At 43.8% G+C, this 18,019-nt stretch overlaps 1 protein-coding gene across 3 annotated transcripts in view; it reads left to right on the plus strand.

The window, feature by feature from the left end:
- The first annotated feature begins 13,471 nt into the window (after window positions 1–13,471).
- Window positions 13,472–18,019, plus strand: part of MTSS1 (MTSS I-BAR domain containing 1) — a 157,087-nt gene continuing 152,539 nt past the window's right edge. For all 3 annotated transcript variants that reach the window (XM_070940337.1, XM_070940335.1, XM_070940336.1), the window contains exon 1: window positions 13,472–13,548. In XM_070940337.1, the coding sequence (XP_070796438.1) occupies window positions 13,477–13,548 (72 nt within the window). In that variant the 5' untranslated portion in view covers window positions 13,472–13,476. The remainder of the gene's footprint in view (window positions 13,549–18,019) is intronic.

The following is an 18,019-nucleotide window of genomic DNA, read 5'->3' on the forward strand; positions in this document are numbered from 1 at the left end:
TGATTCATTAGATTGAGTCCCATTATCTCTAGACAACTTAGCCTCAGGTTATGAGAGTTGAAACCCATAAATTTGGAGAACACCAGGATGGGAAAGGTTCAGTGGGTTCTAAATTTTTTTACTACCGGTTCTGTGGGCGTGGCTTTTTTTGTGGGTGTGGTTTGATGGTCATATGACAATTCTTTAGGATTTAGCAGAGGTACTGGTCTACCAGGCTTTTAACTGCTTGCAGAGCTCTAGCAATTTGTTTTTGGAGCGTTCCGGTCTACCCATTTATTTTTGGAGCGTACTGATCTACCACCACACTGCCTTTTACTGCTGATCAGCTATAGGGTGGCCCTTTGAAGTGCTGCGGCAAGAATTTAAATAGTTTTTTTCCTTCTAGCCGATCAGCTGGGATTCGGGAGGCAGCAAATAGATTGAGGTCAGGGTGGTATTTTCCAGTTCTCCAAACTACTCAAAATTTCCACTACCAGTTCACAAGAACCAGGGAGAACCGGTAGCAACCCACCACTGGAAAGGTTGTATATGACAAATTTTATTGAATCGAATCAAGATCCATTCAGAGGTTTGGTGTTCTTTGCAACAAATCAGTGGATCAGGAGCTAACACCGCAGCCATGGGGTTCTGGCTATCAGAAGCTTTCATATTTCATGCCAAGGGTCAACCAATAGGGAGTGGAGGGGAAGAGAGGACTGGAGTGGAGTGGAGGAGAAGAGAAGAGAAGGGAGGGGAGCAGAGGTAGTATTCAGCAGGTTCTGACCAGTTCTGGAGAACCAGTAGCAGAAATTTTGAGTAGTTCAGAGAACCGGTAAATACCACTGGCCCCGCTCCAGTGGTGGGTTGCTCCCGGTTCGCACCGGTTCTTGAGAGCCGGTAGCGGTGACGATATGACGTCACTGAACTGGTTCTCTGTCTTCAGGACTGGGCCCTCCCGCCCACCCTGGCGTTATGCCGACCTTATATTTCTTCTTTTTTCGCCCAGCTGAGAGGTGCGGCAGAGCGGATTGCCGCACCTCAGCTGGGCAGATTCACAACGCGCTTGCGCAAAGCGCAAGTTAGGCACGCAGGCGAGCAAAGTGAGCATGTGCACGGCGATCGCGCGCAAAGCACATGACTGAAGAGGCAATCACGCACGAAGCGCGTGCACAAAGAGAACCGGTAGTAAAGCCGGTTAGAACCCACCCCTGCCCCACTCCCATCTATTCTCTGTCTCCCGAGTCCCAGCTGATCAGGAGGAAATGGGGATTTTGCAGTAACCTTTCCCTGGAGTGGGGTGGGAATGGAGATTTTACAGTATCCTTCCTCTGTCATGCCCACTACGCTACGCCCACCAAGCCATGCCCACAGAACCAGTAGTAAAATTTTTTGAATCCTACCACTGGAGGGGAGGGAAAAGGACGGGAAGAGAGGAGAGGAGAGGAGGAGAGGAGAGGAGAGGAGAGGAGAGGAGAGGAGAGGAGAGGAGAGGAGAGAGAACGACAATTACAGAACCTACAAGAATTTGAACTATTTCCCCATTTAGGTATATAAAATTGTTTGGTTGGCAATTGAAGGCTATTTCTGCACCTTCAGTTTACTCCCACTAATCTCTTACAAAGCAGTTTAAATCTGATCTGTAATTGCTCTCATTTCTTTCAGCCTCAAATACAGATAGAAGACACAAGAGATCAACACTCCAGCTGACTATAGAGCAAAACCTCTGTCCATTTCTGGCCCTCTGAGCTCTACCAGTCCAATACTCTCTTTACTCTCCCTTGGTTTAAAAAAAGCATGGTATAAATGGCTACTATTCCCTCAAGCCACTTTTCAGTACATGTGTTTGTATGCATATCTTTGCTGGTTTCCAAAAGAACGTGAACAGTTTCTAAGAGAGGAAACTGGACCAAGGAATTGTAAAGATATCAACAAAAGCATTGAAATCTTCCAAAGGTTTCCTGGCTGCAAGGCTGCTATTCCTCCATTACATTTAAAAGCCCCGTGAGCTATGAAGATAGAAGCCGCCATGTTTGCTTTCTGAGAACTGAATGCTTGTTGTAATGACTGTATGTTTAGCAACATACTGAGGCTGATTATGAGGAAGTTATTGAAATTCTGACCTGATGTCTTCAGGAAAAAACAAGCTTTGGGAATAGAGTGATGAATCGTTACCCTGATGAAGTCAGGAGAAAAACAACACAATGAACCTAGGAGCCAGGAGTTAGATGAGGAAACAGATATTGTTGTCTGCAGATCCTCAGTGATTCAAAGAAGGAGAACTAGCATTGCTGCAGCCTCCAGTACAGGTAGTCCTCAACTCATAAACATTCATTTAGTGACCGTTCAAAGTTACAATGGCACTGAAAAAAGTGACTTATGACCGGTTTTCGCACTTACATCCGTTGCAGCATCCCCATGGTCACGTTATCAAAATTTGGGCACTTGGCAACTGGCATGTATTTAAGACAGTTGCAGTAATAATAATAATAATAATAACAAACTGCATGAAGGCAAAAATTCAACATGTTACCACCAACAGCAAATGCCGCCTATGCAATGAGAAAGATGAGACAGTCGACCACCTGATCAGTGGGTGCAGCAAAATTTCACAAACTGACTACCTACAACGCCAGGACCGTGTTGCTAAGATCATTCACTGGAAATTGTGCCAGAAGTTTGGATTTGAGTACAGCAAAAACCACTGGGAACATCAGGTTGAGAAAGTTTTAGAGAATGAGAAACTCAAGATCTTGTGGGACTTTAGGATTCAGACTGACAGGCACTTGGTCCACAACACACCTGACATAACAATAGTTGAAAAGAAAAAAGTATGGTTCATTGACATTGCAATACCTGGTGATGCACGGATTGAAGATAAGCAGCAAGAAAAAATCACAAAGTACCGGGATTTGCAAATTGAAGTTGAGCGACTGTGGAAAAAGAAATCGTGTGTTGTCCCGATTGTAATTGGAGCCCTTGGAGCAATACCCAAAGGGCTACCCCGTTATTTAGAAATTCTAAATTTGCTGGACTTGAACATTTTGACTCTACAAAAAACCATCTTACTCGGAACAGCTTACATCCTCCGACGATACCTTAACAGTTCCTAGGTCCTTGGTTAGGACTCGAGCTGCTGAGCTATTAACCAGCTTCAAAGGCTGTGAATCTCACTAAAGATTAAATAATAATAATAATAATAATAATAATAATAATAATAATAATAATAATAATAATAATAATTTTATTTCTATACCGCCCTTCTCCTGAAGGACTCAGGGCGGTGTACAGCCTAATAAAAGCACAAGACAAACATCAATTAAAATAATTTAAAATTATTAAATAATTCGGCTCAATTTAAAACCCCAGAAATTTAAAACACCCAATTTAAAATTATTATGTTGATAGCCCGGCCTGGCGGAACAACAGGGTCTTGAGTGCACAGCGAAATACCCGGAGGTCGGAGATCTTACGCACTTCCGGGGGCAGTTCATTCCACAGGGCTGGGTCTCCCACAGAGAAGGCCCTCCCCCTGGGTGTCGCCAGCTGACATAACTTGGCCGATGGCACCCTGAGGAGAACCTCTCTGTGGGAGCGAACTGGCCGGTGGGAGGCTATTGGTGGCAGAAGTCGGTCTCGAAGGTACCCGGGTCCTTGTATCCCGAAGCCACATGATCATCATTTGTAACCTTCCCAGCCAGCTTCTGACAAGCAAAATTGTGCTGCACAATTCTCTTAACAACAAACTCACTTATGCCAGCGGTCACCAACTGGTGGTCCGTGGACCACTGGTGGTCCGCGAGAAAATTTTGGTGGTCTGCAGAAAAATTGTTTGCATTTTTTATACTGCAATGAATTTTTGTGTTGCTGCAGAGTCTCCCCCTTCGGGGTCTTTTTGTGTGGGTCGGAGGGGGACAGAAATTCCGACTTGGGGTCTGCTTCGGCCTCCTGGTTCAGGGCTTTGGGCGAAGGCTGGAAGGAAGTGCCGCTGGTGGCGAAGAGCTGGAGGACCTTGTTCCAGTGGGACAGCATCATGGCCTGGAACTGGCTGACCATCTCAGCACGCTGAGCCTCCAGGCGCTGGTACCTGGCCTTGCATTCCCGCAGGTCTTCCCTCTGCTTGGAAAGCCTATGCTCCTAGTCCTCAGTGAGGTGCTTCTACTGAGCCTCCTTCTCGGTCAGATCCAATTTGAACTGAGCTGTTTTGCCAACTCTTTCTCATGGTGGCTGCTTAGCTCCAACAACTGCTTCCTGTTGGGGCCCTAAGGAGCCTGGGCGGGAAGGCGAGGAGTGGCTGGGAGGGGAGGAGTGAGTAGAGGTTGGTGAGGCTCCCCTCGACATGAGTGACATTAAGTTGACCATGTCCACCCAGTCGCATGACCACCTAGCCACCCCCACCCAGCTGGTCATTAGGCAGGATTTAAAATTATGAATTTAGTGGTCCCTGAGATGCAAAAGGTTGGTGACTCCCAACTTATGCAATCTTTTTTATTCGTTTGTTAAATTTGCTTACCAAATTATCAACTGCCTTACTTAGCAGTGGAAATTTTGGGTTCAGTTGTAGCTGTAAGTCAAGAAGTACCTGTAAATGGGAGCAAAGTCAAAGAGAAATAGGACTGCATCCTGAAAACAGACCACAATCAGATTTGGAGCCAACCCAGGAAGATACAAAAAGCACTCCTTAAGAAGTCTCCTCAATTGTGCAATGGTTGTTATATAACGGAAGGGTGTGTGATATGAGAGAAATTTGTTCTTGGGCAGAAATTAATTCAGAAAAGAGGGTGTGGATTTCAACAAACCATGCGTGTGGTTAGCTGTTTGTCACGGAAGCCCTTCCTATTCCTATTCACCTGCATGTTTGCTTCCCTTACCTGGAGCCACTGTATCTTTGCATGGCTTCCATCACCACCAGAGTCAGGTGGTGATGGAAGCCGTGATCCTGTCTATCGACTTTCTCCCAAGATGGCATCTTGCGAAAGTATTGAATTTGGTCAACCATGTGCATTGCCATTTGAAACCTGCTGGGTGAGACGTTTTGGGAGAGGCCGTCCTAACATGTCCGGATCGAGTCATTCCTGGGAAAAAAAACCAGCATATCCATGTAGCATAGAAATCTCAGCTGGGAGTCTAGTTCAATTATGGGTCAAGAACTCACAGCGGGACCCCGAGTAAACAGCTGCACATTACTACTAATGGTCCTACAGTCGTGGAAAATATTGTCGATGCAGGCCAGCATGTGTGGATAATCACATATATAAATTAGACAGGGAAGCTTAAGTTTATTTAGCAGGTTGTTGCTTCTGGTTTAGTGGTATCAGAGCGAGATCTGCCTTCGCATTATTCATTGCCTAACTTCGCTCAAGCCCAGGTGTGGGAATTAGGAAGCTATCAGGGCCATCTAAGAGCCTACAGCAAAGAATAGGTAAAAGTATACACATAAACATAATGTTGGAGTTTTGTCTTTGCATGGCATTCGTTCACTGCTGCCAAGTGACTCGTGCAAATTCAGAGCACATAGCTGTACAAAGTTAGCACCCAACCCTCTCCTAGAAGAATGAAATATTTTGGGAAATATTTTAAAAAGGCAGAATATTATATTTCCCTAAAGGAGAAACATACTCTTGGGAAAGCAGCTCCCACCTTTCTTAATAGGCCACCTATCTACAAGACAAAAGGCCTTCAGCTCCAGGGTGATGGAATTAAGACATGGCCTTTCAGGATATAATAGGACCATTTAGCAGAAGACACAGAGCTCACTGCATTGCACAATCTCCTAAGGACATTGCATCACCCAGCAAACTTCAATCAAACCTGGGAGCTCAGACAAACATGACCCCATAGGAATCTGACAACAGCCAATAGAATACATGTTCTTGCACAGGAACAGGAAGCTCAAGTTCAAAGCCCAAGAGAAGATATAAAAGCCCCTCACTTTCAACTCCATGTGGTCAGCTGCCCAGAACCGCCCATGTGCTTCTGCTTCATCAATAAATGGACCCTCTATCCAATAAGTCTCCAGTCTCCATTTTGTCTCCAGTTCTTTTTTTCCTGGCTTGGAACTGAATCTGGATATTTCTTCCAACATAGCTTAAAAATGTTGTCTGCACAACCATTGACACCCATTAATGGACAAAAGGTAAAAACTCAAAGATAGTGTTCTTCAACTTTTTCAACCTTTCGATCACATTAACATTGGTGGACTTCAACTCCCAGAATTCCTTACCCAGCCATGCTTAGAGACTGGTCAAAATTATAATGGCTCTCCCTCGAACTGTCCAGACCCAGTTCTGAAGTTCTGACAGTCAGCTAGCCCCCCAGCCCTCCCACTCCCACCCCCATGGTAACATGACTGCATTTTGGACACTCGGCAACCAAGTCACATTTACTGCCATCTGCAACATCTTGTGGTCATGTGACCATGTTTTATGATGGTTTTGCCGATAACTGACATACTAGCCCATAATAAACCATTGGTTCACTTAACAACTGCCGTATTCGTTTAACAACAACTTTCGGACTGTCGCATTTACTTAACAATTGCTGCAAGGTTGTAAAATTGGATTGTTGACAGCTTTATGACCGTCATGACTTGAGACAGTAATGAGAAGGTTCCGTTACTGTCCTAAATCAAGGACTACAGGTAATCCTCGATTTACAACCATTTGTTTAGTGTCTGTTCAAAGTTACAACGGTACTAAAAACAGTGACTTATGACTGTTTTTCACACTTACAACCACTGCAGCATCCCCACAGTCACGTGATCAAAATTTGGAGGCTTGGCAACTGGCTTGTACTTATGACAGTTGCACTATCCTTGGATCACATGAACATGTGATCATTTGTAATCTTCCCAACAGGTTCTATCAAGCAAAATCAATGGAAGAAGCATTTACTTAATGACCAGAAGATTCACTTAATAACCGCAGTGATTTGCTTAAAACCTTTGGCCAAAAAGGCCATAAAATGGAACAGACCTCATTTAACAACTGCCTTGGTTAGAAATTGAAATTTTGGGCTCATATTTGGCGATATGTCGAGGGGTACCTGTGCCTGTGTATTAAAACATCAATATTAAAATAATATTTGTACATATTATTAATAATGAGTATATTAAAACACAGACATGGGATTGGTGACATCAATGCTGAGCTTTCAAAGGTCCCTCAAGATTATGCCTGAAGATCCGAGGAGTCCAGGATCAGGGTGAACTTGTGAGGTGATTCCATTATTATTAACGTTTCTCCATCTCTTATTGTCTTTTCTTCTTTAATTCTGCTTTTATAGTTTGATGTTTTTTTTAAAAAAAAAATCATAATTATATAATGGTTTTAGGTAATGATTCATTATATTTTTTGTTTTATTGGATTTTTGTACTCTGGCCAGAACCACAATAAATTTCATTAATAAACATCCAGAGTTCAAAATGAAAGGATTGTAACCCTATTTCAAAAGGGAAAGAAAGAAATATATGCTACGTGCAGGTCACCGAAGATTATTAGCCCAATGTCATACAAGTTTATTCACGAGGAAGTTCAATTAATGTCACTGGGATTTTTGCCCAGGTAAACATACCATGCAACAGGTATCCTCAGAATGAAACTGTAATGCTTTCCCAGTAGAAAAATGTACTGTACTGGGCTAATTTATTGCCATGAATTATTTCTTTCAGCTACTCCTCAATTTCCTTTGTTATCATTAGTCAATTTTTCCTTAATGGGATTTTTATGAATTTATAACTATAAATTCTGTATCAGGAAATCTGCTTGTGGAAACATCTCTTCAGATTGAAGGTATAACCCAGTGGTGAAATCCAATTTTTTTTTTCATTACCGGTTCTTTGGGCGTGGCTTGGTGGGTGTGGTGTGGCTTGGTGGGTGTGGCTTGGTGGGCGTGGCAGGGAAAGGACATTACAAAATCTCCATTCCCACCCCATTCTGGGGCCAGCCAGAGGTGGTGTTTGCCAGTTCTTCGAACTACTCAAAATTTCCGCTACCGGTTCTCCAGAACCTGTCAGAACCTGCTGGATTTTACCCCTGGTATAACCCATAAGAGGCATACATGGAACTTGAAATTAAGGCTACAAGTAGTTCTCAACCTACAACACTTCATTTAGTGACTGTTCAAAGTTAAGGCACTGAAAAAAGTGACTTATGACTGTTTTTCACACTTACAACTAGTCCAGCATCCCCATGGGCACATGATCAAAATTCAGATGTTTGGCAACTGATTCATATTTATGATGGTTGAAGTGTCCTGGGATCATGTGATCCCCTTTTGCAACCCTCTGACAAGCAAAGTCAATGGGGAAGCCTGATTCCCTTAACAACCATGTTACTAACTTAAGAACTGCAGTGACTCACTTAACAACTATGGCAAAAAAACACACACAACTGTCTTGCTTACCAATAGGAATTTTGGGCTCAATTGTGGTCATAAGTTGAGGATTACCTGTAGTTTTCAATACTATCCTTTTTTTATCTCTGATTTATTCCGCATAGAATTGGGACATACAACAGCAATAAGAGTAATAGCATTTCAATCCTTTGTTACTTTAAAAATGTTTTGAAATGTAGTCTTCATTTTGTGAGTATTCAAAGAATACCATAAGATCAAGAGCTTCCAGATGACCATTGTATTTTTATTCAAAGAATAATTGCTGGATACTTAGTATAATCTCTTAATTAATTTTTATTTCTAGCTCACTTTTTCCATGCAAGTACCATATCTGGATTCTCTTCTCACCTGATCTTAAGAAACTATCTGAGATATAAGTTGTTTGAATCACCCATGGTACCATAAACAGCCCATTAATTGCATTTTAGCCCAATGTGCTATGTAAAAACAGACTTGGTGATTAATTTGTAGATCAGTATGGTGTGTAAACCCAGAAGATAAGATTTATTCAATAAATAATACTACACAGATATTATGTTGCATTACAGGTAGCTCTTTCGCTGTGCTGGAGTCAAGGTTTGTGCTGTCAAAAGCCTTTTCTGGGTTTGCATAAGTAGCCAGGCTAAACTGGAAATTGTTTTGCTTGTTTTGCTATGTAAATGCAAATACAAATGCAAATTCAGCCAATGAAGCTGAAAGGTAAGAAAGAACAGATTCTAAGCGCAATGTTTTTCAACCTTGGCTACTTTAAGATGGGTGGACTTCAGTTCTAACTTAAATTCTTCAGTTATAATACCCACATACATTTCTTGATCAAGTAAGGAACAAAGTTGTCTCTTAACTTGTTTACCTTCTGGTTTGGAGGTATCTGCTCCTGTTTTGTCTGTCTGGTTATACCACTCCTGCTTAGCAGATGGCAGAGATAAAAAGAATTGATGGGAAAGAGACATATGCAGACGCCATTCTGACTTTATTTCAAACAGAATCTGGACATATTTCTACTTTCAGGGTATAAAAGACCATTTATCATATAAATTACATTAAATACGCAAACTGGTGGTTATTTCCTTCTGAACACTTCCTTATTTATGTGACCTATGACTTTTGAACATTCCTAAGTAAGTATCGTTCCAATAACAATTTATCTGAAATGAAAACTAAAAGAGACGATGATTGGCCCATGGGACCTGACTTTCAAAACATTCTGTTCCGTTCTGTGCAAAATGTTGGATTTCTTCATACAAGTAGTCCTCAACTTGCAAGTAATTATTTGACTACTGTCAGAAGTTACAATGGCACTGAAAAAAACTGACTTATGACCGGTCCTTGCACTTATGACTTTTGCAGTATCCCCACAGTCACGTGATGAATATTTGGGCAGTTGGGCCACATTTGCCATTTGGCTTCTGAAGAGCAAAGTCAATGAGAGAAGAATAATAGCAATACAGCCCTACCACAAGGATAAATATCCTTAGACATAAGACAGTGCTGTAGGAAGTAGAATTATTATTCAGCAGAATAATAGCACAAGGAAAAAAACTCTGTCTAGTTGTTTTGCCATGCAATGCCCTACAGTGGCATCCTGAGAGGAGGAATTGAAACGCATTATATCCAGGATGTGAATCCCTATATATGCAAAACTTGAGGCCAAAGCAATGACAAAAGCCTGTATCTCCTCACATGAATGGAGCCACTTCTTCCTACCTCAGTTGTCTTTGTGTTGATTGGAGTTATCTGTTACAGGAGGGCACTTCAGCAAGTATCAGATTTTGGAAAAGCTTTGTAGGATTATGCTCAGTTAGCGTTTGGGTGAGATACTACAGGTAGTCCTTGATTTATGACCACAATTGGAAACTTCTGTCACTAAGTGATGTGGTTGTTAAGTGAGTCACATCCAATTTCACAACCTTTTTGTTGTAGTTGTTGAACAGTACAATCACATGGTCGTTTAAGTGAATCGGGCTTCTCATCTTTTCTACTACCTTCTCCTATTGGTTTCTTATATTTCTTTGTACACTGAGAGCTCCTGCACGGGAGACAAATTCTGAGAGCTCCTGCACTGGAGACAAATTCTTTGTGTGTCCAATCACACATGGCCAATAAAGAATTCTATTCTATTCTATTCTATTCTATTCTATTCTATTCTATTCTATTCTATTCTATTCTATTCTATTCCATTCCATTCCATTCCATTCCATTCCATTCCACTAAATTTCTATTATTTTTATTTCTATTCCTTACTCTACTCTACTCTACTCTACTCTACTCTACTCTACTCTACTCTACTCTACTCTACTCCAGAGGTCCCAACTTTTCCACCTTTGCACACTGGTGGAGGTGGGGGAGAGGAGATGAGTCTACATGAGCGGTGGGGCACACGTGTCTGCCGCTCACGCAAATGGAGTTCCCATGCAGATGTACACATGTGCTCAGCCACTGCTTGCACAAGTGCAGATACGTTTGCACTCGTTTGCCACCTCTGTGGCCCAGTTTCAAAGGGCTCAAGACCCAGTAGTGGGCCATGGCCCGGGATTGGGGACCACTGCTCTACTGTGCTCTGCTCTGCTCTACTGTATTGTAAAATCCTATCTGACATTCTCCTGATGTCCTGAAATATAATTCCCATCCTCTCCAATCAAGCATCACTGTTGGGAGCCATAACGAAGCATCTTTAGATAACAAATGGTTCAGGAACGGAGGTCTAAGGGACCATAAATGGACTAGTACAATGCATTCTACATGGGGCTGCCCTTGAGGAGTATTCAGAAGCTTTAGCTGGTGCCGAATGCAACTGCAGGAGTTGCAAATGGAGTTGGTTATTTGGCACAAGTAACACCACTGCTTCAGGGGCTGCATTGGTTGCCAATGTGTTTCCGAGTGAATTTCAAGGTGCTGATTGTCCCCTTTAAAGCTCTTTGTGGCTTGTTTAGCACGCTCAAGTGATTTCTAAATTGTATTTTGTGGCTTCATATTGTGAGAATTGTGGCTGAATTAAGAGTTACACAACTGCCCAACTTGTGCCCACTGCTTAAAATTTGTATCTGCATTCAGCTACATGTGCTTTTGACAGTTTATTACAATTGGCTGGTTTTCACAAGTCCATTTTTTGGACCATCTCTTGCTGCTCCCAAATCCCTGGGTATTTTTTTTTCTTTCTTTCTTTTATTTTTGGCAAAATCGGATCCGCAGCTGCTAAATGAATAGTGGCTTGCGAGGGAGGGAGGCTGCTCACAGGCATGTTATAAGCTAGAGTAGAGTAGAATTGGGATGGGATGGAATAAAATAGAATAGAATAGAATAGAATTTCTTTATTTTGGACACACAAGGAATTTGTCTCTGGTGCATAAGCTCTTGGTGTGCATACAAACAACAAAGTGCTAGGTCATATGTCGTAGATCATAATTACAATCATTAATTACAATATACAACAAGTGATAAATCATAGATACCAACAGAAGGTAGTAGGAAAGATGAGAAGATAAGAAAGCTAATATCATTACAGCTTTACTACGTGGGATAAATATCTTTAGGGAGCTATTTTGGGAGAATTCAGGCAACAAACCAGGCTGAAATACAGCCTTGGCTGCCACCTCAGAAGGCACGGAGGGAGCCCCAACGAAGCCCCTCAGCCGCGGCCGAAGCCTCGGAAAAGCATCCAAGGCACAACTTCCCCGCCTCTCAGGTAAGAGCTGGGCGAGAGGCAACGTCTCAGCCCGCCTCTCTCAGCCTTTTCACCAATCAGAAGCCGCGGCCCGGGCATTGGCGCCCGTGACGTATCTTCCCGGGGAATCTGTGAAGCCGGAGGAGCAGCCTCGCGCTTGCGTGCAATCGGTGGCGCCTGGCTGGAAGAGGGGAGAAGGGGAGACGGGGTGGCGGGGAGTCGAGGGGGGAGCAGGCAGGAGGAGGAGGAGGAGGGAGGGGTGTTAGCTGTGGAATCAGCAGGCCGGAGGGCTTTTGCTGCGGGGGTGGGTTTTCTTTTGTATTTGGATTCCCTCCCTTTCGGAGGAAGGAATGGACATTTTTACGATCTGGGAAAGAAAAGAAAGAGAGAGAGAAAGAAAAAAAAATCTGGTGTCTTGTGAATAAAAAAAAGCAGCGGCGATCCTCTTCCTTTCCGCCAGCTCGCCTCGAATGCATTCCACGCAATTGCTTGCTTTTTTATTTTATTTTTTTAAAAAAATAGCGCTTTGGGATTTTTTTTCCCCACCCCCCTAAAAAACACACACACACACACACATAAAAATCGGCGACGTGCTTTTAACCTTTTTTTAAAGAAAAAAACTGGGACGCGCCTTCTTTCTTTCTTTTTTTTAAGAGCAAGATGCAGACTTGGTAGCTCGTTTTTCCTCCCTCCCCACCCACCACCCCCTTTCCCAAAAATCCCCGGGTTCTTTCTTTCTTTTTCTTTTTTTGGCAAAAAATCGGATCCGCAGCTGCTCCATTGAATAGCGGCTTGCGAAGGAGGAGGAGGAGGTGGGGGAGAGGAGGCTGCTGTGGGCGGCAGAAAAAGACCGGCTGGTGCATCCGAGGCGTTGTTCACCCGCTCGCCTCTTTCCTGTTGAAACCACCCCCCCATCTCCGCCTCCCCCCCCCCAAAACCACCCGCCCCCAGCAGGCTTAGATCGGAGTGGCTGCTTTTGCGCGGGCATGAGCCGGGATGGCCAGTCGTGGGCTTGCGCTCGGTGCCCTCGCGTGGGGGGCTCGCCAGCACCTTGACTGAGTCTCCCCGCACACCCCCCACATCCCCATCCGTGGGATTTTCCTCGGGGTTGCTAAGGAGCTGCGCTTAAAACTCGGAATCGCCGGGCTGCGAAGAGCGAAGGAGAGAGAGGGGAGTTTTTGGGCGCGGGCGAGAACCAGCCTTGCCTTTTGCCTTTTTTTTTTGCCAGCCTTTCAAAATCTTGCATCGGGAACGAGCCAACCTCGGGATTTTCCTCTCTTTTTGATATCCCGTCTTGGTCGGGATCCTCTTGATCGGGGAGCCGGAGAAGAAGAGGAAAAAGGGAGGGGGGGGGTGCAGAAGGAGAAGATCGCCCCCCGTCGTTGCTTTTGGGGAGAGGGGGGGGGTCTCCTCGGAAGCTGGTGGTGGGGGGCGCGCAAAGAAACATGGAGGCGGTGATCGAGAAGGAATGCAGCGCCCTTGGAGGGCTCTTCCAGACCACCATCAGTGACATGAAGGTAAGGGAGTGGGGGGGGGGCTGATGGGGATAAGGGCGGTGGAGTGGGGGGGGGTCTCTGGATAAGGGGAGACATGGGTGGGGTAGGGAGAAGAACCCCCCCCGATCCTCCCCCCCTCCGCCTTTTGCAAACCTGCGCAGGAGAAGGGCTCTACCTCCGACCCACCTGACTCCTTGTAGAGGTAGGTGGGTCGCTAAGCAAAAGCAGCCAAGCGCCAAAAGGCTTAATGCCCAGGGCACGGAAGGAGGGAGCCCTGCCTTTGCTTTCCCTGCCCGCGATCAGGGCCTTGGGTTGGGTTGGGGTCCAACTCTCAACTTGGGGGCGCCCCAATTGCCCTGCTTGATGGCGAGCCGCGCTGGGGTTTCCCTGGGGGGTGGGTGGGGGTCCACGAACCCCCTTTTTCCGGGCCCAGGATGGTCATCATCCCTGGAGTGCTGAATGAATCAATGGCCTTTTGGAGCCGAAAGGGCGCAGCCGAAGCCTCTTGGCATCCCGAAGAAATAAAAGGCTTTCTTTGGGATGCCAAGGACCCATTGTTGGGGGCAAATAGGCTGACTCTGTAAACCGCTTAGAGAGGGCTGTAAAAGCACTATGAAGCGGTATATAAGTCTTAAGTGCTATTGCTATTTCTGTGGGTAGTTTGTTGTGTAGAGTTGCACCTCTCCTTAGCTCTTGCTTTATTTATCTCCATCGGAGGGAAGATCCATCCAAGGTATGATGTATTAAGCAAAGGCTGGCCTTGTTGAAATGTTCCCGCTTGCCCTTCCTGATGTCAAGATATTAAAAAAGACATATGTTAGGAATAGATCTACCTAATAGTATTTCCGTCTTGCCAATGCTTTTAACGTTATATGTTAGGAATAGATCTACCTAATAGTATTTCCACCTTGCCAATGTTTTTAACATTCCCAGCTAGTTTGCTGAAATGGAACTTCCATCTTCAGTGGCAAGATACCTTTGAGAATCCACCGTGGGAGGCTTAATATGGGCCACTGGTTTTATGCCTCCCTTTTTCAACCCTTGGGAGTACTGTAAAAAGAATTGGGATGGGGTTTGCTGTGATAAATCAAGCCAAGTGCCCAGATGTTTGGTTTTTTTTGGGGGGGGGGGATTTTTTTGGACCCGATTTGAGTGACTGTCCTTTCGTAGTATATGCTGGTTTTGTGTAAAAAGATACTGGCCTGGTTTTCTGTATGAAGTGGCTGGCTGAGAAATTATTCGTGGAAATAGTATTTTAGATATAGTGAGAACCCAGTTGAAGAGGTTCAGATCCACTCTCCAACAACAGGAAAAGTCTCTTTGGGGTGAGTTTGAATCACTTGTTTTCTTTCTGCCTGGGTTGTGATTGTGGAGAAAAATGAAAGGAGGACACAATGAGTAGAAAGGCAGGATAATAAAAAGCTAACAAATAATTTTTAAAAAAAAAATCAGTTTTTTTAAAAAAAGGCTCCCCCCCCCAAGAGGCTGATGGAATTAGTCTGTGGTCTTTCCCAATTTTGTTTGGTTAATGGACATCTTCAGTAGTCCTCATCCTTGTGCTGTCCTATTTGTCCAGTCACCTAAACAAAATCCCTTTGTTGCTTTTGGCAAGGACTTGGCAAAGATGCAGCTGGACAATATGTGAGCCCAGAATTGCAGTTAAGGTAGTCCCTTGGTGTGACTTGTTTCCAGTGGCGTCCACAGTGAAGCCCAGCCATGGTGGTCTTAAGGCTCCTGGTTATCTGGCTTTTAGTTGGGAAAAGGGGGAAGAACCACATAGGTGTGAGGTGTGTTATGCATCCAAACTTTTGTGCATTTCCTTTTAAAACACACACGGAAGATCTTTGAGCAGTTGGCAAGCTGCGCCAGCCCAAATAAATTGTAGGAATCAAGAAGGGACAAGTAACAATGATATAAAACAACTCCATATGATCATGTATATGTGGCAGTACATAGTCCAGGATAGTGCCAGCTTCTTGTTCAAACCCCTATGGATTACTGTATAACATGTGGGCATCTTCAGGGTTGGCCCTGATCTCTTTTCCTTGTTTGGATACCCATGAGTTTGCAAGGTTTTGTTTACCATCCTGCAGATCCTTATTATTTAGAACTATCTTGCATCCATTGAGTTTGAGGTGGGGTTTGCACAAATAATTCCCAGTTATTTCAGCTGAATTGCACAACGGAAAGCTGAGATTGCAGTTGGAGAAAATGTGGAGTCTTGTCTTTTTTTTAAAAAAAAGGGAAGCATAAAGCTGTGTGGGTGAAGAAATGAATGGTCAAAATTCAACTGACGGTGGCGTTTTTGAACCCTGAGAAATACAGCTTTTTATAGCATGGAAGATGGAGTCTTTTCTCTCTCTCTCTGTTTCTTTTGGCAAAAAACCCCCCCAGGATTTTGGAAATGCGTCGATTGGTTGAGTGGGAAATGGATCCCATGAACAGTGTTAATCAGACAGTGTGCCTAATTCCTCTGTTTTCTTTCTTTCTTTCTTTTTTAAAGAACCTTTAAAACTGGATTCTTTTGTACTGCCATCTGAGCAGGACTCTGCAGATGTTAACAGGGCCGCTTGCTTCCATGTGAATGGGAGGAAAATAGTATGTCAGGAGTCTTGTCCATAATGAACTCTTTGTGATGTGGCTGAATCCCAAATCTCCCTTTGTTGAACGGCATGTAAAATCTCTGGGGAAGGGAGGTCCGGAGCAAAAACCTGTAATCATTTTCATTAAGTCCATTTCAACCATGGAAATGCTTTAACAGATGCCTTCTTCCGCCAGATGGACTCTATAAGTAGGCATTGCTAAAAGCCCTAGTTCATTTTATTCCCTCTCTTAAAACAGGAAGCAAACAGCAGTTTGGGAAAATCTTGCGATGGATGGTGTGTGTACACCTGGAACGCCTCCACACCCCGAGCATGTATTTACTTATTTACTGGGGCTTGATAACAGGAATATATTGGAACTATAATAACAGAGTGCAATTTTGGTCTGCATTTGTTAGGGGGTGAAATTCATGGAGAAGTCAAAAAGATCTTTGATCTGTTTTCAATCTTGTGATGTCATTTGTAGACCACAATCTTTGCTGACACACTCCAGAAGGGGGAGCTGTCAGGCTCTTAGCAATTGCAGATCAGAAAAGTCCTGTGACTCAGTTAAAAGACAAGCAAATTTGCCACCCCGTATAAGCTTTCCTGGACTGGAGGTTGCCTTCTCAAATGCCCAGCCCTTTTGCTAAAGCAGGCAGTTTCCAAGACCCAGAGCTAAACCCTTAAATGAAGCAGGATGTTTTTTCCCTATTGCTGCTTACTGACTTTGCTAATTGGGAGCATGAAGGAGGGCTTATTTTGGCTGTAATCCCTTGCACATTTATTTGAGAGTAAGAATCATGAAATCCAGTGGGGTTTGCTTATCAGTAAATGTGACACAGGAGTGAAGGACCTGACCTTTTTTCCAGACACAGCAAAAAAAACAACAAGCGCATGGGTAATGGGGCAGATAACCATGCAAAAGTATTTTGAACCGGCTTGTGTGTCTGGCGATAGATTATTAGCAGGCCAAAAGGAAGAAACAAAATGCAGACTCACTAGGATGCATGCTTGAATTGATGAGAGAATTTAAGATAAGCAGGATGATGTGGTTTCTTTCCATGGCAGTATCAGCATTGCTTTGTTTTAACTAAATGGCTGTATGGAGTTGTGCAGTTTTAACAAAAAGCCTAACATATTTGGCTTTCTATTGTCAGGCAGGATTAGCAGGGGGCTCCCTTCTTCCCCTCGAGCCAGCTACTTGACCCTGTCTGTTTACAGTGGGGCATTGGTTGCTGTAAAAAAAAAAACACCACCTCAAGAACCTGTCAGATGCACTTTAAATATTTCAGAATGTAGCTTTAAATATTTGCAAGGATCCGTTCCGCCTGACGGATTGAAAACCAAAGAACCTCTAGTGTTACCTGTCACGGGATACCTGGGGGTGTAGCTTTGACAAGTTAAGGCAAGGACAAATCCTGTTGAACACTCTGTCCTGTCCAAGCTTGTTGGACATGGTTTTAACTGCTCCAGTTGAGTTACCACCTTTGCGAAATAATGGATAAATTACCTTTGTGTAGAACAGAGGCCTCCAACTTTAAATGGCAGTAGCATGTTAATTAGGCCCTCAAAAGACTTCAGTGTCTTAAAAATTCTGATTTGTTACACTGCCCTTCTCAATTGAAGTATTGATTTGGGTATCACGGATGCCTTTTATCTTTTTTTCCTGGTACTAAAATCTACCAGCTGTCCACATTCTAAGTCTTCTGTTTTGGTTACAGTCTTCAGATCTTGTTTTAACTTTCCCTACTGATCCTAAATACTGGATAAGTTAAGCCAGTGCTTCTCAACCTTAGCAATTTTAAGATGTATGGACTTCAACTCCCAGAATTCAACTCCCGGCCTTGCGAGCTGGGGCATTCTGGGAGTTAAGGTCCACACATTTTAAAATTGCTAAGTTTGAGAAG

The sequence above is a fragment of the Pituophis catenifer genome, unplaced genomic scaffold (genome assembly GCF_029215685.1).
Source record: "Pituophis catenifer annectens isolate HBS135680 unplaced genomic scaffold, rPitCat1.0.hap2 SCAF_3, whole genome shotgun sequence".
In the NCBI taxonomy this organism is placed as follows: domain Eukaryota; kingdom Metazoa; phylum Chordata; class Lepidosauria; order Squamata; family Colubridae; genus Pituophis; species Pituophis catenifer.